The 23,056-nt window shown below is 41.0% G+C and overlaps 1 protein-coding gene across 1 annotated transcript in view; it reads left to right on the forward strand.

The window, feature by feature from the left end:
- The window catches only part of CSMD1 (CUB and Sushi multiple domains 1), a 946,508-nt gene that overhangs the window by 771,099 nt on the left and 152,353 nt on the right, over positions 1-23,056 (forward strand). Inside the window, exons 28-31 of the mRNA XM_035109950.3 lie at positions 2,950-3,088; positions 7,053-7,240; positions 13,141-13,335; positions 21,005-21,121. Coding sequence (XP_034965841.3) covers positions 2,950-3,088; positions 7,053-7,240; positions 13,141-13,335; positions 21,005-21,121 — 639 coding nt within the window. The remainder of the gene's footprint in view (positions 1-2,949; positions 3,089-7,052; positions 7,241-13,140; positions 13,336-21,004; positions 21,122-23,056) is intronic.

Consider the following 23,056-nt stretch of genomic DNA (forward strand, 5'->3'; position numbering starts at 1 on the left):
GTGCCTTTAATTGCCCTGCTCTCTTTTGAGTCTGGAAACCTTAAAGAGAAACCAGCAGACCCTTTGCTTGGAAATTAAACAAAGGGTCTGCTGGTTTCTCTTTAAGGTTTCCAGACTCAAAAGAGAGCAGGGTAATTAAAGGCACAGAAGTCCTGTCCTCTATTGAGTCTGGCAACCCTACCCCCTACACCCCCCCCCACTGAAATGCTAACAGAGCAGCCCCCCAACCCCCTTCCACTTAATCTTGAGTGCGAACTAAATTTTTGGTTGTAGAAATGAAGAGGAAAGGCCAGACTTGCTAGTGTATCAGGAAGAATTAATACTTGGAGCCAAATACTGTAGATGTGAAGTCAGCAGTGTGAATGTAATTAACACTCACAATTCTTTTACTTAAATAGCAGCCAAAGGAAAGCCACAGGACTGTGGGCCTGGAGAGAGAATGTATTCTCTCTTTTTTCTGTCATCACTCTCTGAAGCTGCTATTTTCATTTCAAGGGAAAACGCCATTGGAGCCAATGGAAGCAATGTCCTCTCTGGTTCGACCTTTAGACAAGGAATGTAAAGCCGACTGATTAGCCTATTTGGTTTTCCTTTGTTTGTTGTTTGTTTTTCATGCAAATAGTTCATTTAGGAGAGTCATTATGGCAAAGTACCATAAGTGTATTTTACTAAGAAGGATGACCTTGAGGATTATGCAGTTTAAAATGTTCATTATACTAAACATAGCAGAACTCCAAGCCTCAGAGGTTCTATAAAGGCAGGATAAAATAGAGCATTTAAAATCCTCACAAAGTATTACTCTTGTATACTAGGGTAGCTGGGATTTAATAGCTCTCTTTAGCATTCTGACTGTTGTCAAACAGACATTCATGTTTGTTTAATTTTTTATCTCACTTTTTTTGCTGCGTCCACATTTTATAACTTCTCTGAGAGCAGCTCTGTATTTTACCTCAGGCTGAGTCATCAGAAGATGTGGAAAATGTTTGAGTCTTCACTAGAGTAATAACTGACAAAAGAGCTATTTTGTTAGCGTTATCTATTTTTAAACAAAATAGCCGCCTGGGCTGATGACTATTGTTACTACAATGAGAATTATAGGTGTTCAGTACCACTGTTAACAAGACCCCTAATTTTAAGTGCATGGTTGCAGATTTAGTTGCCTACCTGCCAAGACAGAATTGTGCAATTGTTGTCGCCCCCCCCCCCCCGTTAGTGCCTGCCTGGGTACTTGGATTGGGAGACATCTTTTTTTAATCAAGTAAAGTGATTTCATTGGCTTTCTTTTGTCTAAAGAAAGACAAACGGGAGGATAGACTAATCCTCAATTTTGAATGTTTCTTTATGGAAGCTCTGCACTGCTGAAGGAATTTGTTAGAGGAATAGCCAGGCACATTATTAATACCTTCTCAAGAGGCCTTCCTTACACAGGATTGTGTGACTATGGGGTGGGGTTGTTTTGCAATTACCCAAAATATAACGTTTAACGTTTTCTGTCCTGGAATCCAAATTATGGGATCCACCTCCCAGAGAAGAATTCTTGGTTAGATCAGGATGCAATTTTAAATAAATCTCGAATACCTTTGCTATTTATCCATACTTGTCACACTTTAAAGGCCTTAACGCTTTGTCATACTTTGACCTACTTTAATAAACAAAACCTCTCCTTTCATAGGTCTTTGCCACCCCAACCCCTGCTCCTGATATGTGACATACTTTACAGAGGTTCCTTTTCTCTTCCATCAGATTTTAGGAACCTGGATTATGAAATGACTATGTTGCTGCTTCTGTCTTATCTTATCTTTCTCCTGTTATTTTGCAGCTGATTTATTAATGCTTTGTTGTTGTTCGCTTTGTTGTGTTTCATTTCTACAGTATTATAATTGCAGATTTTGGCTGCCAGTCCTACGCACAGTTACTCTGTAGCTGTGGAGGGAGAAAGACAGTGTTTGCAATCCTCCCCAGTGTTGAGGGTGCTACCTTTTTATCTCTAAATAGCAGACATAGCTCATTATCTCATAATTTTAGCAGGGTGGTGGACAGCACTAGGATTGGGAAATGAAGCCCTCTGTCTGACCTTTAGGTAGTGATCTCTACTGAACAAGCAGAGGGCTTTATATCTCAATCGAAGTCCCGAGAACCACAGTACTGAGAATGGGGGATAAAGCTGTGAGAGCTGGCAGGCCACTTCCTATGATTTGTGGGTTGGATACGCCTCTCGTAGCAGAATAAGGTGGTAGCTGCTTCATACATGCAGAGAGCATTTAACTTTTTTTTTTTAAAAAAAAAAACAGCTAACTTCTTTTTTTTAAAAAAACACCAAAAAACAACAACAAACCAACTTCTAGCAGTGTGCACCTTGCAAAACCTAGTTCAATAGAGGGCTGGGCTAGAATCTTTGTCCCTGTTATGTTGTTTCGACTTGCACATGACATAAATATCTGGGGGGAGGGAAGGGTGGTGTTGGATAGTGATATACAGTGGTACCTCGAGTTACAAACGCCTCAGGTTACAAACGCTTCAGGTTACAAACTCCGCTAACCTGGAAGAGTTACGTCAAGTTGAGAACTTTGCCCCTGGATGAGAATGGAAATCGTGTGCTGGCGGTGCAGCGGCAGCAAGAGGCCCCATTAGCGAAAGCGCGCCTCTAGTGAAGAACAGTTTCAGGTTAAGAACGGGCCTCCGTAACAAATTAAGTTCGTAACCAGAGGTACCACTGCATGCACATAGTACATACACGCATGCATACGTAAACACGTTGCAAACACACACATTCCTATATGTGCTTAGTTCTTTTTGCTCTTGCATTATTGAACAGCAATTAGCTAAAAAGTAAGATGGTAGAAAGGAATAATTAAATGTATAAGGTCTCAACTTACTTTGACAATTGCCAGTGCTTAGTGTGACCATTGTGATCAATTTTGCTTTCCTCTCCTCTGTGTTCTGTGACAGCTGCATGTGGTGGAAACCTCACAGGCCCGGCAGGTGTTATTTTATCACCAAACTACCCGCAGCCGTATCCTCCTGGGAAGGAGTGTGACTGGAGAATAAAAGTAAACCCTGATTTTGTCATTGCCTTGATATTCAAAAGGTACCATTTCTAGAGCCATGCTTTTTTTATTTTTTACAGCATGTATTTATTTAAATGTCACTTTCAAAAAATCACATCATTTATCACTTCATAGCATTTCTAATTACTTTTCCGCCCAAGCAATGCCCTACAGCCTTCATTTAGAACGTTCTGTGTTGGTGCTACAGGAAGATGTAGAAGCGAATAAGAACTTAAGAGAAGCTCTATGGGGGGCATCTAGTTTTGCTTCCAACAGTGAGCAAATGCCTGCCAGAAGGGCATCAAAGCTCCTGAGTCTAGATGACCCTCAGGGTCCATTCCAACTCTTCGATTCTACAAGTCCCAATGCTAAAATTACGGGGGGCTGGAGGGGGCCTTGCTGCTTTACTTTTTTGTGATGGCTCTCTTAGCTATCTTTACAAGGCTACGGGGGACCATGGATTGACTAAAATGGAGAGGGAGAGGAGGTAAGGGCTGGAAACTAGGTTTGATTAAACTCCCCCCACCTGCCTTCTCTGCTGTTTTCCCCTAGTAGCTGGTATTCAGAGGCAAAAAGGTTCCCCTTAATAGTTGCTGATAGACAAAGCTATCCACTAAGATACCCAAATATGCAGACACAGACTTTCTTCCCAGCCCATCTGATTTTTTCCTCAATGGAACCCCGAGCAAGCTAGGCTCAGCTTTCTGCAGCCACTATTTTAAGGGTTAAACTTTTAGCATTGTTATTAATAATTTTCTTTTAAATCTTGTTCAAAGCGACTTTTATACGTTATGCTCCCAGAAACTGTTTTTTCAAAGGGTTCTGTCTTATTTTATTTTATTTTACTTCTAAGAGCTGGTCCTCGACCGTAATAATAAATAAATAAAATATCTACCAAATCCATAAAAATATCTATCCACTAAGATAATGCCCATCATGGCATCATGTGGCAGTATGTTCTATAATTTAATTATGCATTGTGTTAAGAACTACTTTATTTTGTCCACCCTGAAGCTACTTCCAGACAATGTTGTTGAATTGCCCCAAGTTCTAAAGAGGGGCAACATTTTCTCTCTGCCTAACCTCTTCATATCCCCCCCCCCAATCTTATAAAATTTCATCATTGCTTTTTTTTCCCTATACAAAAAAGCCCTGATGTATTTCCTGATAAAGAATGTGCCCTTAATTACTTTGGTTCCCCCTTTCTCACTTTTTCACAGAACTATACACAATATTACAAATGCTTTGCACAATAGATTTATAAAGACATCATGAGTATTTGCGCTCCATGTTCTGTCCCTTTCCTAATAATCTCTAACATGGCATTTGCTTTTTTAGTACCACTGTACAGTGGCTTGATATTTTCACTGAGCCTCCCGAGGTCTCCTTCCTGGTTAGTCACAGACAGTGTAACTTTATAGCATTATCTTTATACAGTTAGATTTGTGGCATGGTGGGTGAAAACTTCCATATGTTTGCTTTAATAGTGCTAAATACACAACTTGTGTATCAGAGCTTAGTGTCATCTGCCTTTTTAAGGTGCACTTAGAACAGAGCTTCCCAAACTGTTGGTACGTATGCCACAAGGTATTCTGGGGGATGTCTGTATACTTTCTTCTTCAGGGCAATGTATATTATATCCATATATTGACAGAGAAAGTGGAAATAAGTATTGCACAGGGCTTCCGTACTATGAAAGCCGTAGAACAGGGGTCAGCAAACTTTTTCAGCAGGGGGCTTTGGTCCACTGTCCCTCAGACCTTGTGGGGGGCCGGGCTATATTTTGGGAAAAAATGTGAATGAATTCCTATGCCCCACAAATAACCCAGAGATGCATTTTAAATAAAAGGACACATTCTACTCATGTAAAAACATGCTGATTCCTGAACCGTCCGCGGGCCGGATTTAGAAGGTGATTGGGCCGCATCCAGCCCCCGGGCCTTAGTTTGGGGACCCCTGCCGTAGAACAGTGAGGACATCCAGTGTAGTGATTTAATTTTTCAATTGAGCCGCTAGCACACCAGCTTAGGAAGGATACAAAATGTGATTTGCTACTGCTGATACAGGGCAGTATTAGTACATCTGTGATTTAGTCCATCTCCCCTTGAAGTCAGTGTGAGAACTCTTGACTGACTGCAGTCTTCTTAAATTGGGAGGGTGTGTGTGTGTCATATTTGATCCTGAAGAGCTGCAGAAAGATACATTTCTTTCTTCTAACCTCCATACACATAAGGGATAGATTGTTCTGTGGCACTTCTCCCCCTCCCCTTCTTTGAAAATTTCATCCACAGGGTATAAGAATTAATTAAAATGAATGTGGGATGTAATCACCGCATGGTAAAGGTGTTGAGTGTCTATATTACTGTACTAGTTTACTCAAAGCAACAGAAAAAGTATAACCCCCACCAAGTGCAAATCAGTGTTTGTTTATTTTTTGGGGGGAGGAGACAACATTTAAAAATATATCTCGATACAGGTAAAAAAAGCAGGAGAAATTCATCTCTACTTCCCCGAAGATTGCTATATATTTTCCAAACTCTTTCAGCTTTTTACCATAAATATTGGCTTTCACCATTTTGGGATTTCTGCTTTTTATTTCCTTTTTGGTGCGACAACTGTATTACCCCCAAATGTTAGATGAGATCAGGAGCATTCCATAGAAGAGAATTCTGCTCATAATTTCTGCTGAATCTTGCCTTCCTATGGCATCTCCCTGCACCGTGCTCTTCTGGAGAGTCTCCCCAAAATACCAAACCAGTCAATTAAGAAAAATAGGGGTGGAACCGCAATTACCACAAAAGTGTTGGGCTCCTGTTTCTATTCCTAGTTGTTAGGAGTTTGCTTAGTTTGTAGTTTCTCTCTCTCTCTCTCTCTCTCTCTCTCTCTCTCTCTCTCTCTCTCTCTCTCTCTCTCTCTCTCAACTTACTGCACTCTGGTACTGAGCCAAAAATGCCCCTCTATTTCCACAACAACATTTGCAGGCCATAAGAATGGGTATCATTACAGTGATCAGGGGTGGGAATGAGGGAATGAGGATGAAAGAACTTATTAAAGAAAGTGGTGTAATTTTGCTACAGCTACAAGTTGTCACAGTCTCTTCTTAATAATTGAGTTATTGCCATTTTCCTCCAAAACACCACCATTTTTAAAACCTGATTTGAGCACTCCCAGGTATGTGCTGGGATCAACGTCTTGATTTTCCTTTAAAGTTCATCTCATACAGATTAATTTGCACAATTTTTTGAGTAAAGTAAATATCTTGATTCCCTAAACTCTAGTAAACAATGCTGTTGGACCTATTTAGTGCTAGGTAGGTAGGTAGGTATGTGGATATGGCAGAGAGACACAGAATGGTGATAAATGCAAAAAGTATATAATTTAAGCTACTAAACTTTGAAGGAGTTGCAAAAGAAGTTCCAATTACTTTAGTTAAAACTGCTTTCTAGGGATCAGTTAATGGTTCCAGTTAAGCTACTGTTAAAGTAGATAGTGACATTATCATCCTCAAATAAAACATCAACAGAACCCAAAGATTTATGAGAAGACTTGTGAACATGTGGAAAACACCCTTAAGCTACTGGAATCCAAGGAACAGGCAAAATATATAGAGGCAAAGGGCTGCATGCCAGATTCTTCCCCATGAAAATGCAGGTTGGGTTGGCATATATAGGCTTTTAGCTGCCCATCTTCTTGTGCCTATCCAGAAAACACTGAGGGCCAAAACATTAACTAACAAGTATTAATAAGGAATGGTGTGTGTGTGTGTGTGTGGAGGGGGGCTGGAACAAAACAACAGTGTGGCATTCTGAAATAAATTGCAGTATAATAAGTTAGACTTTACCATTTGTTCATACTTTAGAATGTGGGAGAGAGAATGAACCCTAACCCTTCATTTAAGTACACCACAAATTTTAGAAGTAGAGTTGGAATGTTGATGCCATTTTCTCTTTTCTAAGCAACAACAACATCAACAGAGACATTTTATTTCTTGCTTCTCTATTTCAGTTTCAACATGGAACCCAGTTATGATTTTTTGCATATTTATGAAGGAGAAGATTCCAACAGCCCTCTAATTGGCAGTTTTCAAGGCTCCCAGGCACCTGAAAGAATAGAAAGCAGTGGTAATAACCTATTTCTGGCATTTCGTAGTGATGCTTCCGTCGGCATGTCAGGATTTGCCATTGAATATAAAGGTAAATTTAACAAAATATGTATCATCACATAAAATCTAAACACAGTATCCCCCCCCCCCATCTAGTTATACTTGACATGTCGTGAGGGATCATGCATAAGTTTCTGACAAAGTTTGTGAAAATTAGATACAGATTCGTAATCAAGTATAGCTGAAGTATATTGATGGTGTTACTCTCTCACGTATTGCACATATCATCAACGTGGCTAGGATCACAAAATAACCAACATCATTATCATCATATCAGCTGAACTGATTTTATCGTGTAAGCTTGTGTAGGAAAAGCATTTACATAGGCTACCAAAAAAAAAAAATCATACGGACATTCATTTGTGATGGAAAGCTCTTTTTTAGACAACTCCCGGCCCCCGAAACACATGAACACCGTTTTTAGAGCCATGCTGTATATAAGGCACCCCCAAACTGCGGCCCTCCAGATGTTTTGGCCTACAACTCCCATGATCCCTAGCTAACAAGACCAGTGGTTGGGGAAGACGGGAATTGTAGTCCAAAACATCTGGAGGGCTGAAGTTTGGGGATGCCTGCTGTATATAGATGTAGAAGCCTCTCTTTTTTTTGTTCAGTTAATTATTATATATATATATATATATATATATATATATATATATATATATATATATATTCATACATCATTTACTCCATTTGTTTAGTTGCTAATTTGCAACTGGTTCATACATTTCTGTAGTCACAGTTGGTTTTTGTTTGCCATTCTTTCCAATGGAAAAACCAGCCAGTCTTCTGAATCCTGATACTTTGTTGATTGCCTCCAAGTTACATTAAATTTTCAGGTATTCTTCAAGGGGAATATATAGGATGTACAGTGGTATCTCCAGTTATGCATGGGATCTGTTCCAGAGCTTCGGTCGGATCCCGAGGTGTGCGTATCTGGAGATGCCGCTTCTGCACATGCGCGCGCAGCAAAACCTGGAAAAATACTTCCGGGTTTGGTGCATACGTATCCCGAAGGATACGTAGAGGTACCACTGAATATATGTTATGTTATGCATGCATACACACACACACACACACACACATACATATATATATGTGTGTACATATATAGAATCATAGAATCATAGAGTTGGAAGAGACCACAAGGGCCATCCAGTCCAACCCCCTGCCAAGCAGGAAACACCATCAAAGCATTCTTGACATATGCCTGTCAAGCCTCTGCTTAAAGACCTCCAAAGAAGGAGGCATGTATGTAAGGTATTCTCATGCTTCCTCCTTACACAAACAGCAGAGTTCAGAGAAGTTCTTTGTGAATAAATAACACATATTGTGCAGAATCCTAACTCTATCATGCTGCTGTACCTAACACACCGAAGCTGAGTAGTGGTTATATATTAAAAAATAAATAATATAAAATATATATTTTATTGATGCAGTGAGACCAATGTACCATGCAACATAAGCCACAGCATTGGATCCAGATGTGCGCTCTGGGTCCCATCTGAATCTTGTGCTAAGGGAAATGAGATTCCTCATTTTCACCTTCAGAACAGCATAAGAAACTGCTGGACCCAAGTCCCTTCTAGGAATGGAAGAAGCCTTTCATTCATAAACTGGCAATACTAGAAGCAACCGCTTATGCTATAGTCTTAGTCTGAATCTCTCTTGGGGGGAGTGTGCACATTAGAATCCCAATTCTGGAAAGGTCTTCTGATTTGACGAATACACTTACTTTCTTTTTGTCTGCTTGTTTGTTGCACGCCTAAACGGCTTTTATGCTGAGTAAAAAGAATGAGAGCTGCTGTTGAGGGAAGATCTTCTCAATCAAAAATGTCTTGCACAATTTAAATACGAGAAAATGATGTACATCTATTTAATACATAAGTTTCATACATTCTGGGTACAGATTATTTGAAGACCAATTTGCATACATGTTGTTTATCTCTCGAAGCTATATAAAATGAGAATATTTCTGCTTTATCTGACAGCCGTTCCCAGCCAATCAGGAGATAGGCATTTGCATAATACCTTTTGGGTTGTTTCTGAAAGGATACTGTGAACATGCAGATTTCTCTTGTCTCATTAGCTGTTTTTCTTTGCTTGGGTTTGCATATGTGCTTAGAATCCCCAAGCCCTTTCCTCCTTAGAGCAGCTCTAGTTTCTTTGTGGAAATAGTATCAAAATGTACAGGACAGATGTGTAATTTAAGAAAAGGAGGAAAAGCCCAGTCGAATCATGTGTACCACAACTGCTTTATCAATATAGTTATATAAACATTCTAAAACAATGCTCATTTGTTCAAAGGGGTTCACATGATCCTGTATAGAAAGGATGTTAAAAGGATGTTGCACTGCAAGGCTACAAGGGATAGCCCTCCCCCCTGCCTACATTAAATGGACAGCCATGCTCCCTGAGGTCCATGCATATAACATACACCATTGAATATTTGGCAGGGAATAGAGAGAAAACGGAGGGAAAATGGACTGGACTGGCTAGAACCCTGAGCATTTTGTAAGATATATGTCAGGGTTGTTGTGGCTACTCTTGAGTAACGACCCCCCACATCTGCTTGTCTTTTAGATGCTTTTATTAGTGCACATTATTTACAGTGTAAGGTTCCGCAGATTTCACGTCTGCTCATTCCGAATCAGATTCCTGCACTGGCGATTTCCGGGTTTTAGACCAACACAAGAGCCTTGAAACCATGAAGCGCTTCCCTCTTCTCCGATGCCTCAGTTCCGGTGTGGGGGGGGGGATGGCCTGCTGACTGACTGACTCCTGTCCCCTCTTTCCCCCTCCCTCTCTTTCTGCCTATGGAGCAAGGGCTCTTGGATGCTGCTCGAGGGCCGGCACTCCCTTTCTTGTCATCTGACCCTTCTCTTGACTTGCTGCTCGGAGACGAGCTGCTCCTGATGAGGGGAGGCTATTCTCTGTAAGCCTTCCCCCTTACAATATATTTCCTATTCTTCAAGTTATGCTTCAAAGGGCCCTGGTTCCGTAGAATGTTCTTTAAACATAGTACATAATCAGCTCTGAAATGCTGATACAATTTAGGGAATTAAATCTTTTTAAATGCCAGCTGTGGGGCTTCAGTGCCCTTTGAAATGTACTCGGAGTCGAGAGTGAATTTCATGCTCTTTATTCAGCTCATAGTCATCAAGGAGAAGAGGAGAAGAAGAATGGCTCTTTCCCCAAAACCATCTGCTTATATACATTATTTACACAATGGGCCTTGCGTGATTGGCTACTTCAGGGCTACACCTGTGGGCCAATTATATTGTGGATTGACTTCTGCCTGCAGCCTGATTGGCTGCTCCTACAGGCCAATCAGGTAGCAGATTCACTTCTGCCAGCCGCCTGATTGGCTGCTCCAGCAGGCCAATCAGGTTGCGGATTCACTTCCACCTGGAGTTGGATTGGGTAGCTCCCGCTGATTCTGAATCCTATTGTTCTAGGATTCAGCTCAGTACATAACACCCTTCATAATTTTTCTTCCTGTCCATATTACTAGCTGAAGTGGAATAAATTATGCACCAAAAGCAAATACATACTTGTATAATTTATATAGGTCACAAATTCAGTTGTTTCAGTTGTTTTAGTGCTTAATACACACAGCCTGCTTTCTAAGGCTGTGCTCCTATAGTAAGGCTTGGCTCTTTCATGTGCATCCTGTTCTGATTGTTATTTGCCATACTGTTGTTTTTTTTATTTGTTTGTTTGTTCTCACCATCCACAATGACCACACACAGCCTCAGCAATGCTATGGCTGCCCTTGTATCGAACTTCGGTCAGGATTCTCCGACTGCTGAGTTTGAATTATCTCTACGTTTGCCAGCACATTGACCTATAATTATGAGCCAATGAGTGCCAATAGAATTTTAAATACCCGGCCATTCAAATATTCTAATTGCGCTGTCCAGTATAATAAGTATAAGCTCTAACTGAACTACTAAGTCCTAAAACAGCTTTCTTGTAACTGAACTGATTTTTTTTAAAAAAAACAAACAAACAATTTTTTATTGTTTTTAAAACAAATACAGCTATGAAACACTTATCCAGCAGTACAGCTAATGATGTTTGTTATATCCATTGTCTCTAGAAATACACATACCTTCAACATTTAAACATATTACTTGATGTAACCCCTCCACTGGTATTATTGAGTTGTTGATTTTGATTTTGGCCATTGGCATGGGTAAAAAAAAGGGGGGCATGTTTCTTGGACAGTGTCTCTATTCATTATCCCTTTAATTGCTCTGGCAACATAAAGAATAACAGATTTCTTCAGCTAGAGTTGAACTTCTCAAATGTTACTTACTGTTACACATTACCATTCTTAGTTCTGTATTTACAGAACATCAGCAATTTTTAAAAAAAACCTAAACTTCATTCTCCACATGCAAACATAAGCATATTTACACATTCAGAGAAGCAAAGGATTCCCTTCTCTTAGGCCAGTACTCTTACTAGCCCAGTAAAGCCCCAAGCATATCTTAACTAAACAGATTATATATGGAAACATTTTATACTTAGACCCAGGAGACTCCCACTCTCATTGTCTTTTCTTGGACTAACAGAAAGCCTGCTGCAGGCCTGTATTTATTCCAGTTAATAAATTTGTTCATTGTTCAACCTGCTACAGTAAGGGCTAACAAACAACAAAGGACACACACCTCTTCCATTCCCCAGATGTGCAAACCACATTCCTTTCCAGAGTTCAAGACACTCCATCCCCTGTGATAGCTTTAAGGCCAAAGACATGGGTGAGCTTAGTTCCTTTCCCCTTTGCCCTGAAGCAAGCATGGGCACCTGTCCTAAGTTGTTCCCTTTAGCCTAACTCTCTCTCTCTCAATAATATTTATTAAGTTTTCCGCTTTACATTTCAAAATAAACATTATACATAATACCAGTATCCAAAGAATTCCCTCCTTCCCCTTCCGTGGTTCCTTTTACTTACCTATCAATCCTGCATATTTTACTATAGCCATTTTAGTGAGTTTTCCAATTTTACATCACTCAAATATTAGTTACACTGTTGAATTTATCTTAATGGTGCCAGAGTTTTTAGCTGTGTGGGATTATTTTCCATATACTTAGCAAAAAAAAAAAAACCACTCTTTGAATGCATGTTCTTCTTGCTCTCTTATTATATATGTTATACATGCTAGTCCTGCATATTCTGTCATCTTAAGTTGGCAGTCCTCCTTGCCTGGGACCTCACAAAAGAAAACTCGAGCCGCCATTGTTGCAAACATACGTATTTTTTTCTGACACCTGGGAACCTCTGCCTGAAGTATTCCTAACAAAAAGGCCTCTGGTCTTTTTGGGAAGCTTGTTTTAAACATTTTTTCAGCTCATTATAAATCATTCCCCAATATTCTTTAACTTTTTTACATGCCCACCACCCCCTTTAGCCTAACTCTCATACATGGCTATTTACGGGCTTGCAGCTGTTTGCCGCTCTTTGTTACCAATATTCTGAGAGAGCATGAGGCCCTTTGTAAGTTGGAGAAACAGGCATATAGAGCACATGTATAAAGCACATGACTTCCCTTAAAGAATCCTGGGGACTGTAGTTTCATCCTCAGGGAGCTACAATTTGCAGCCCCCTTAATAAACTACACTTCCCAAGATTCTTTGGGGGAAGTTATGTGCTTCAAATATGTGCTGGGTGTGCTTTAAATGTATGGTGTGGATCTGCTCTAATTCATCCACCAACTGTTATCTGAAAAGATAGGGGTCTCTACCCTGTTGTCCTCCCCTTTCATGTTTTTGCTTCTCTAATATATTTGGAAGTGATAAGAGTACTCAAATGAAGAGTGATTATCATGAAAGCTCAGCTTGAGTCTTACATTTTATCCCACGAGTGCTTGTGGACTGGTATCCCTAATTCCTTAATTCTCCTTCTCTCTTTCTCTTTTTAATTAGAAAAACCACGGGAAGCTTGTTTTGACCCTGGCAACATAATGAATGGAACTAGAATTGGAGCAGACTTTAAACTCGGATCGAGTGTTACTTACCAGTGTGATTCTGGCTACAAAATTATCGATCCTTCCACTATCACTTGTGTGATTGGCGCGGATGGAAAACCTGCATGGAACAGAGTGTTGCCATCTTGCAATGGTATGTACTGAATCGGAGGGTGCTTTCTCTTGAGTGGGGTCTGCAATTGTAGGTTGGAAGAACAAGTTCCATGTGCACTGCCATGCTATTAGCCAGCATGAGCCAGTGTGATGGGCCAATGGGGGAAGGCAGGGTAGGGCGGGGAGAAAACCTACCTTCTCTTGCTGCTTACCTTTACTGCTGTTCTCATTACTGATGATATAAGGAAAGGAAAAGCTGGAGTGTGTTTTGGGGGAGGAACCCATCTTTATTGAGTGCCCAACTCTGCAATATCCCAGGTTCAATCCCTTGTGTCTCCAGTTAAAAGAATCAGGTAGTGAGTGGAAGTGAAATACTATTTCCTGAGATCCCACAAGGCTTCTCTCAGTCAGAGTAAACAATATGGGACTAGATGAGCAAATAGTCCTATGAGATAGCAGGCAGCTTTCTATGTTATGTTCCTAAATCTTGCTTCAGTTAGCAGATGAAGAAGATCCTGTTGAACCTAATTCTAATTTAGCAAAGGCAGGTGAATGGCCCTGCCAGCCTCCAATTGATAAGCTGTTCTTGCCCTAGGGCTCATCAATACTTCCATTTGCCCATCTGCTGCTTTCCCCCAGGTTTAGTGCTGAATTGGAGCAAACATCCATCAAATTTGTTCTGATTTATTGCTAAAGTGTTGGTTTTCTAGGGGAATGCAGTGGGGCAAAGGGAAAACTGCTCTGACACACAACCAGCGAAAAACGGTTTGGACCTGTGCTTTCTAGGCATGGAACAGGCAGAAGTGTCGACGAGCCCTTAGTGACATTCTGTGGCAGAATGGAGTTCTTAATGGAGTTTTATTGAAAGTGAAGCACAAATTGTTGTGTTTTTATATTTAAATAACTTAAAATATGCTGGTTGCACTGAGGGAAAACACAGATGTCTTAAATCAATAAACTGCGAAAGATTTTCTCTCTCTGTCATTTCTTATTTATCTAAAGACTTACTGAAATTTCTCCAAATTATTAGTTTTCCTCCCAGAGGTATTTGCCGATGGTGATGCAGTATTGTTGCTGATGATGATTGTCAATGACGATGCTGATGTTGATGATATGCCAGTACATTTTAAAGTAGTAAATATCAATACAGTTTAAAAACAGAAAATAATTCCTCAAGGTTAGCTCATGGTTTCGTTGCATGAGATGGGGGTTAGTATAAAGCCTTTGATTGATGGGTGTATAAAAGGTTAAAAACCAGATACTGAAGCCTATTGAAACATTAATTACTTCACGAGTGAATACATTGACAGAGCAGTCCAACTACTACTACCTCCACCACCCCTTACACCAGTCTCAAGGGTTGGATTGAGTGGAGATGTCACTCCATTCAGTTCTTCAGGCTGAGTTGTCCTCCCACCGGTTGTTGAACAGACAGGTGTGCAGCCTACTGGCAGTTCCCTGCTGGCAGGAGCTAATGGAAAGACCCCGAATGGGGCTTTTCAAGGGGGGGGGGGCTTGGGCAACTGTATGACATCAGGCCCAATAATCCCGCCCCCTTTCTGCAGCCAATGGAACGATGCGACAGGGACTCTACCTCTCTGCAGAGCCCTGGAGGCAGTGGGGAGTTTGGATTGCACCTTAAAGCTGGAATTCTGCACATCTTGGAAGCAGGCCTCATTGAAGAAGTGGCTCTTACAGGATTGCACTATATTTAGAATTATTTTGAAAGCAGTATGCTGGATTTCTATTTCTTGAAAAAACTGCTATTCCCTATAATTTAGCTTGAAAGCTTTTATGTCTCAAAGCAGGATATGAATGTAGGTTTAAAATCTAAAGAGAATGTTGTTACTTGCTAGAAAAAACTCTTGGCAGCTACAAGAAAGATGCAGCCTTTGGCAAATAATGGGCATCTTTCATCTGATTGCTGACAACTCCATTTCTGTGTTCCAAGCAAACATTGCAGCAGAATCCCACTGGGCTATAAAATGCATACATATTTCCAGCTATAAGCACACACTATTACTCTGTAGCATCACATGAGAAAGTTGTCCTTCCCCTGAAAAATGTCAGGCCACATTTTCTCTCACCTATCCCTGAAATCGTGTTGTTGTTGTTCTTTTGTTTTGTTTTTTATAAGGCTGGTTTTATTCCTTTGCCCAGCTCTAATATAGATAGATAGTCTTGGATCCAACAAAGAGTAACCAGAATTCAGTTCATGCAACTAGTCTTTTCCGCCTGCAAAGTAACTCTTGAGGGCCAAGGGACCATGCCAGAATGGCATGAGATGTGGCACACAAGCTCTCATGGGGAGGAGAAGATGGCAGAAGTTGAAGGAGGAGGCTTCTCATGTGGGTGAAAATGTCCTTCTGTCTTTTTTAAACCACTGAGTTTTTCGAATGGGGAATATCATTCTTCGAAGCTGCAGTTGAGAAGCTGTGAAATGTGCATACATCAGAGAAGTGGCAAATTAGCACCTTGGTGCCACAGAGATCTTGCTGCACACAGACTGCAGACTTGCACACAGTTATGTTCAAGGATGTTTCATGGTAACTAGGGAAGGGATGTGTTGAGGATTTCAGTCTAAATCACTATTTATTTTCTTAGTGCTATTTGAGGGAAGAAAATCTGAGAGTGGTGTCACTTGCTTCTCTGCACACAAAGGCTTCTGTAATATCAAGTTTCCAGGGATATTCTCATTTTCTGCTTTCAAAGCTAAAAACCTCACATTTGCTCAAGGATATATGTTCCATACAAGTTTGGAAATCATTTTTGCAGAATGGAACTAACTTGTACAATTAAGTTGATTGTGCAACAGTGATTCGGAACAACCTTAGGCCTGTTTGTTACATTGCATAAGCCAGATCTATGGTTTGAATCAGATCGGGGAAGTAGAGCTGGAGAAGCGGCCATTTAACAGTGCAATCCTATTTTTGTTTACGCCACATAAAGTTCAATGGGCGTTAACCTCAGGTAAAATTTTTATAGGCTTCCAGCTTAACTCTCCCTGTGCCATATTTTCCTAATCTAAATTATCCCCCCCCCCCAAAAAAACCCTGGTTTTGTTTGTTTGTTTTGGCAAGGGAGATATAGAAGTGCCTGTATTTGAACAGAAATCATGGTAGATTCAGTGGCTCATCATGTTTGGGCATAAATGGACCGCCTTGGTTGATTTCAGGAATTTTAATATATTTATCCATCCATTTTCCCTTCTCAAAAATGTCCTCATCCAAAAAGGAAGAAGAAAAAATTGTAACATAGTTCACTTCAAAGTTCTGTGCAGGACCCAGCACACAGCTGGGAAGGAGGATTAATAGAAGGAGCAGCAGGAGGAAACACAACTCACCTTCAGAGTTATTCACTAAAATGCTATTATTTCTGCATCAGACCACCATCAAAATGCTCCTTGAGCTGCATGCTGTCAGCACTTACCAGGCAGAGGCATCTGTGGAGTTTGCACAGAACTGAGCTGTTTTTTTCACCTTAGTGGGCAATGAGAAGCATACTGAATATGGAGTTCCATTTTTTTATATAAAGGTTAATAGCCATTGACAAGAATTTTTATTTAAATGTACTCTACACATTTGTCTAATCCTTTTTTAAAAAACCATCTAAACTAGTGATCATCACTACATTGTGGGGTAATTTATTCTGTAAATTAATTAGGAATTATATGAAGAAACACATTACTTTGTTTGCTCTGAACCTACTGTCAATCAACTTCACTGGGTGACTGCATTGTGGGAAAGAGTAATATCTACTGTGCTTCCCATTACCATCTTCTTTTTTCTAAAGTAAAAAAAAAAAAGCTTGGACCTTTTAAGGTTTTCTCTGCAGAGAAGATTCTCTAACCTGCTGATCATTTTGATTGCCCTGTTCCATAGGTTTCCCAGAAATATAATAAAGCAATACAGTATTTTTTTTTAGACCATAACTACAGACCATATTCTTAACTTGAGTCCACCATAAATTTATATAATAGCATAGTAATATTTGGCATCTATTTTTTTGTTTCGTTCATAATAATCCTAACATCAAAATTTCCTTTTCACTGTCACAGCAAAGTGAGCTGATGTTTTCAATAAGCTTTCCACCGTGACCTCGAGATCTTTTCCTTGAGTAGTGACAGCCAATTTAGACCCCATCAACTTGCATATATCTATTTCAAGTACATCACTTTGCATTTAAAGTAGACATATACATTGAATCTAATCTGCCATTCTGTTGCCCAGACACCTATGCTTTTTGAGAAGTTCACAATCTGCTTGGTATCCTCTGCCATGTTGGCTTCTTCAGTATTCATTCCTGATTTATTAAATCAATTATAAATCAGTTTAATAATACCAGTTGCGTGACGAAGCTCCCAGAAATCCCAAAAATAACTCACAACTGACACGATATTTTAGGTTTGGGTTTTTGGCATTATTTTGACCACAACTTTATTCAAAATACATTTTAATTCTGAGTGTTGGCTTAGCCTTTGGTTAATCCATCTGTCCACTCTAAGGGACAGGACCATTTCCATCTGACCCACGTTGGGTCAGGACCATTCCATCTGCCTGGGTTGGGCAGGACCAATTCCATCTGACCCATTTGGGTTAGGAACATCTCCATCTGATCCCCTTTTGGGTCAGGACCAGCTCTGACTTACCTAATGGTAGGTAAGTCAAGTAAACACCCCAATGGATTGGAGGTACTGTTCAGAGGCACTCTCCTCTCCCAAGGAATGTTCCCCAAGGCTCAGCTCTGTAATGGCCGCACCATCCTTGCCTATGGCAGGATGAATGGACTAGAGTCCCTGAGCCCCAGGATTCCTTTAACGGAATACTTCTATAAGGAGCAAGTTAAGGGGAGGGGGTAGGCATTTTTATGCCATGCCCCTCCTATACCAATTTTTAACCAAAGCCTAACGGCCAACCTAACAAGTTGTGACAAGTTGCTTGGCAGTAGGCAAAAACCAAATGGCAACAGCCAATCAGCCAAGTGGCAAAATTCCTACTGGGCCCCTGAATACAGGCGACCCCCACGAACGGGCAAGCAGTGTCGACTAAAGCCTAAAGGAACAGCGGCGGGCGGGTGGGAGATTCGAAGGCTTGCCGAGAGTGAGCTAAAAACAAAAGCAACTGTGTGTTAAGTAAAAGACTGCTGTCAATCAAAACTGCGACACGCCCCATGACTCATCCTAACTACAGCCCACCCCCTCCCAGATTTCTTTTGAGCTCGTCCGCAACCCCCACTACTCTCTATGGAGTGTAATGGGCTTTCTAACACAGCTTCATGGGACCTCATTCGTTGCATACATCCATTATGAAAACAATCAGTTGATTCCCTGCCTTTTCCTCCTGTCGCTGCTACTTCTAGCTAGTACTACACAAGATGATTATGATTCTATTTACATTCTCTCCTAAAGGGGTCCAAGGGATGCGTGTGGCACTGTGGTCTAAACTACTGAGCCTAGGGCTTGCTGATCAGAAGGTCGGTGGTTCGGCGACAGGGTGAGCTCCCATTGCTCAGTCCCTCCTGCCCACCTAGCAGTTTGAAAGCACGTCAAAGTGCAAGTAGATAAATAGGCACCGCTCCGGCGGGAAGGTAAATGGCATTTCCGTGTGCTTCTCTGGTTTCGGCAGAAGCGGCTTAGTCATGCTGGCCACATGACCCAGAAGCTGTCTACAGACAAACGTCGGCTCCCTCAGCCAGTAAAGCAAGATGAGCGCCGCAACCCCAGAGTCATTTGCGACTGGACTTAACTGTCAGGGGTCCTTTAGCTTTAGCTTTGAAGGAGTCCAGGGCACTAGACACAAAAGTCATATACATTAAGAAAACAAAACGTGTTTTAAGACATTCTAAAAACAGCTTAAGCATTCTCAGCCAGTGATCTTTCCATGTCAGTTTCCTCAGGAATATTTGGAGTTGTATGAACTATAAAGGAACTCTTCTCTCTTAACTCGACTTAGTGACATGCCACTGTTCGAATGAGAAGTGCAAAGCATTTTTCCATCAGTCTATGGCCCCAAGTTTCATTGGATGCTTCAGTATTAGGAGTAACTTATTCAATTGTATGTGCTAATTTAAAGTGTTCTGCTCTTGTTGCCTGGCTGGTATACCATGTCATGTTAGCCCCCAGTCACCTTTCGTCTGTCCTTTACCCGGTGCCACCCACCCCCCTCCAGAGTTGGGCTGGCACCCCTGCTTTTGGACAACTAAGCTATGACTGGTTGGGCTAACTGGAGAATCAGAACCAACGGTAGCTGCCACCAGCGATTTCCCTTTACCAGCAAATCACGACTTATTACTTTAACACAGATCTGGTCGGTAACCAAGCAGCGTAGGAACCAGATTGACAATGCGGCTCAGGAAAGAACAAACTTAACAGAAATCCTTTTTGACTATTTATTAATAAGAATAGTTAAGCAAACAGGTTTAACAAAGTGTTACAAAATATAATAAAGTAAAAGCAGTTCTCATAAAAGGAATCACAAACTTAAAACAAGAAACAAACTAACTCACTTAGAGAAATAGAAGCAAAGCTACGTCTCTCCCTCAGGCAGACGCAGCAGACAGCCCTCCGGCAATTACCTGACTGTTGGAACAGACAACACAGACAAAGATGTCCCGCCCATGTTGCAGCTTCCCTTTTCTGCTTCTCCAACTTCAAATCCCTCTGAAAAATCCACCACTGCTGCAAAACCTTCAGCACAATCCCTTATTCTTCACCCTGAGCTGAAACATTTTTGTTCTGTTTGGCCGTTCTGAAATTGTCAGTGTTTGTAGGTGACAGGGGATGGATATGTCAAAGTACTGGAACTCCAATGCCAGCACTGAAGAATTATTTACCCGATGTAAAAAAAAAGTGTGATTTTTATTTATTTATTATTGTCACAAATCCCAGCATACATAATCATGTGGAGGGATGTCAGCAAAACCCACAGAGCACATGATCCGTCATGGACATTAATATCTCTGTTTTGCCATTAAAATTACGGTATCCTATATATCTTAGCAAAATTTTATTTATTTATTTAAATAATTTGGAAACCATTTTTCAGTCAGAGAATACCAGAACACTTCACAGGAATACACACACACACACACACACACACACACACACACACACACACACATTGACGCATGCGTCGTACGTAGCAAAGCTGCACATGTGCACTATGTAGTGACGCCCCGCCCCCGGGTGCGCGTCATGATTGCCGCTTCCTACGCCACTGATATATATATACACACACACAATAAACAGAATAATAAAACATTCTGTTGAGACATGCAACTAAAACATTGTCTTTTTTAAAAACAAAAGATGCTAAAGAACTTGTAGTAGTGGCTAAAACTTGTAGTAGTGGCTAAAAACACCTGAGTGAACAGGTATGTCTTTATTGATGCCACACAAGCATCAGTGCCTTCCTAATTCCCAAAGTTTGGTGGTTCTAACAGCATAAGGCTACTGAAGGCTACTAGCTGTGATGGCTGTGCTTTGCTTCCACATTCAGAGGCAGCAATGCTTTGGAATGCCTGGAATGCTGGAAATCATAGGAGGGAAGAGTGTTCTCGTGCTTGAACCTTGCTTGTGGGTTTCCCACACAGGGTTTTTGCACACAGTGGGACTTAACTTCTGAGCAAACATGCACTGCCAGCACATTAAATGTGATGAGTTCAATAGCACTTTCCCTCGGTTTAATGTTTTCACATTTTCTTTTTTCCAGCTCCCTGTGGGGGCCAGTATATTGGTTCAGATGGAGTAGTTTTATCACCAAATTACCCTCAAAACTACACCGTTGGGCAGACTTGTCAATATTCAATTACTGTGCCTAAGGAATTTGGTAAGTTTTATTCTGACATGTAACATTCACTAATTCTTTCATTCTGATTTTGTTCTCGGTGTACAAGTTGCTGAACTAAACCCAAAGTACTGTATTTGGTTTCTCATGAATGAACACAGTTAAGCATTGTATATAGCTCCTGAATATTTATCAAGATTATTATTTTTATTCTATTTCGCAAGAATAGTTTTAAGGCTCTACAGTTTCCAGGGCAATCAACAGAGTAGAGTTAACCACAGAAGATACCAATAATCAGAACATATAATGAACTATAATTGAGTACATCAGTTTTTATATGGGAATAACAATTCATTAATTTTTGCTCATACACAGTATTAGAGACAACAGCAACAATGTAGTAGGGTTTCTTTTATTAAAACATATGGCATAATCCAAAGATCTGAGTCTCCAGTTCTACCTGCCAAAGGGAGTATTGTCTCCTTTCATTCAAACAGTTTTCCACTACCACCATCTAGTAACCTGGATGCATTTTCGATATGGGATTTGGGGAGGACTTGTCTACGACTGAAATCAAAAAAAGTCAAAAAAATTGCGCTGGGTGTACCCAAGCTCTTTGAATGCCAAGAATTGCTTTTGGACCCTGATCCATGTACTCCCCCCCCCCAAAAAAAATTAACACACACAAAATGAAATACAAATAAGAGGTGATGTCTGTATAATGGCTGATTTCCCCCATTCTGGGTGGGTGGCAGTAGTGGCCCCTCGTGGTCCTGCACCATCCCCAGGCAGCCAGATTGTGCAAGTCAGCTGTATGTCAGCATCCACCCCCGGCTGGCTGCATTGTAGGGCAGGATTGCCTGCCAAAGCCTCACTGGTGGACTGTGAGTCAGAAGTTCCCACTCCGGTTTGCCAATGACAATATAAGCCAACTACACCAGCCCCCCTCTGCATGGTCTGCAGCATATTCAGCATGCCACGTTAAAATGGTCTCGTTGGAAGTCTCTGTCAAGAAGCCAAGGGTGGGGCATATGGGCCATAGAGGGTGGCCTTCACACTAGATGGGCGTCTTGTAGAGGTCATAATCCCTGGCACGACCCTGAAATATCTCAGCCCTCCAGCAGGAGGCTGAGGCAGATATGCACCCAATGTCTGAGCCGAAATCCACCTACGTCTGGAATCAATAAAACTGTGGCCAATTTTATCCCAGATGGTTGTCCGATTGACTTTATCCAGCGCACACTTGCTATAGACACGGCACCCGGAGTAGTCTTGGTGTTGTGACTGGGACCACAACTTGTGGAAACACCGTAGAAACCTATGACATACATTTGGCCCAGATTGGGGTGGATGGGATCTACAGTATTTCTAAAATAAACTGTCCACTAAACATAGCATGCTATAGAATGAAAGGATACTTTAGTTAATTGGATTTTTAAAAATCTTTTTCTTCTTCTTGCTGCTGCTGCTGCTACTGTTGTTGTTATTTGTTAAATTTCTAAATGATCCTTCTTCCCAAAGAAGCCCAGGGTGGCAAACACCAAAACAGTAAATACTGTTAAAAATAAAATAAAGAAGCCAGGTTTTCAGCAGACCAATGTTTTTCCCCAAACCAGTAGTAAACAATGGGTTTTCAAAGGGAAAGCAGCAGAGCACCTCCCCCCCAACCCCTCCCCCCCGCTCAGACCCATCACTTGAAATCACTTGAAATCAAGGGTCAAACAGAAGTTTGGATGGGCCCTTAATCTAGGCAGACTTTTTTTAGTCTCAGCTAGTTTGACCTCTGTGTCATGTGGTGTCAAACATAAGATTTGTGGGCCTCATCAGGTCACTTTAGAGTGTTCCAGTGTGACTCACAGCTAACCTACTATTCTTCATACACGTTCCATTTTCTGTGCTAGAGAGCCACTAATTCACTCTTTGCTGTTGTGTTCAAGCTACAAATGCTTAAGGATAGACATATTGCCACAGCCATAA

The sequence above is a fragment of the Zootoca vivipara genome, chromosome 3 (genome assembly GCF_965207765.1).
Source record: "Zootoca vivipara chromosome 3, rZooViv2.hap1.1, whole genome shotgun sequence".
NCBI lineage: Eukaryota > Metazoa > Chordata > Lepidosauria > Squamata > Lacertidae > Zootoca > Zootoca vivipara.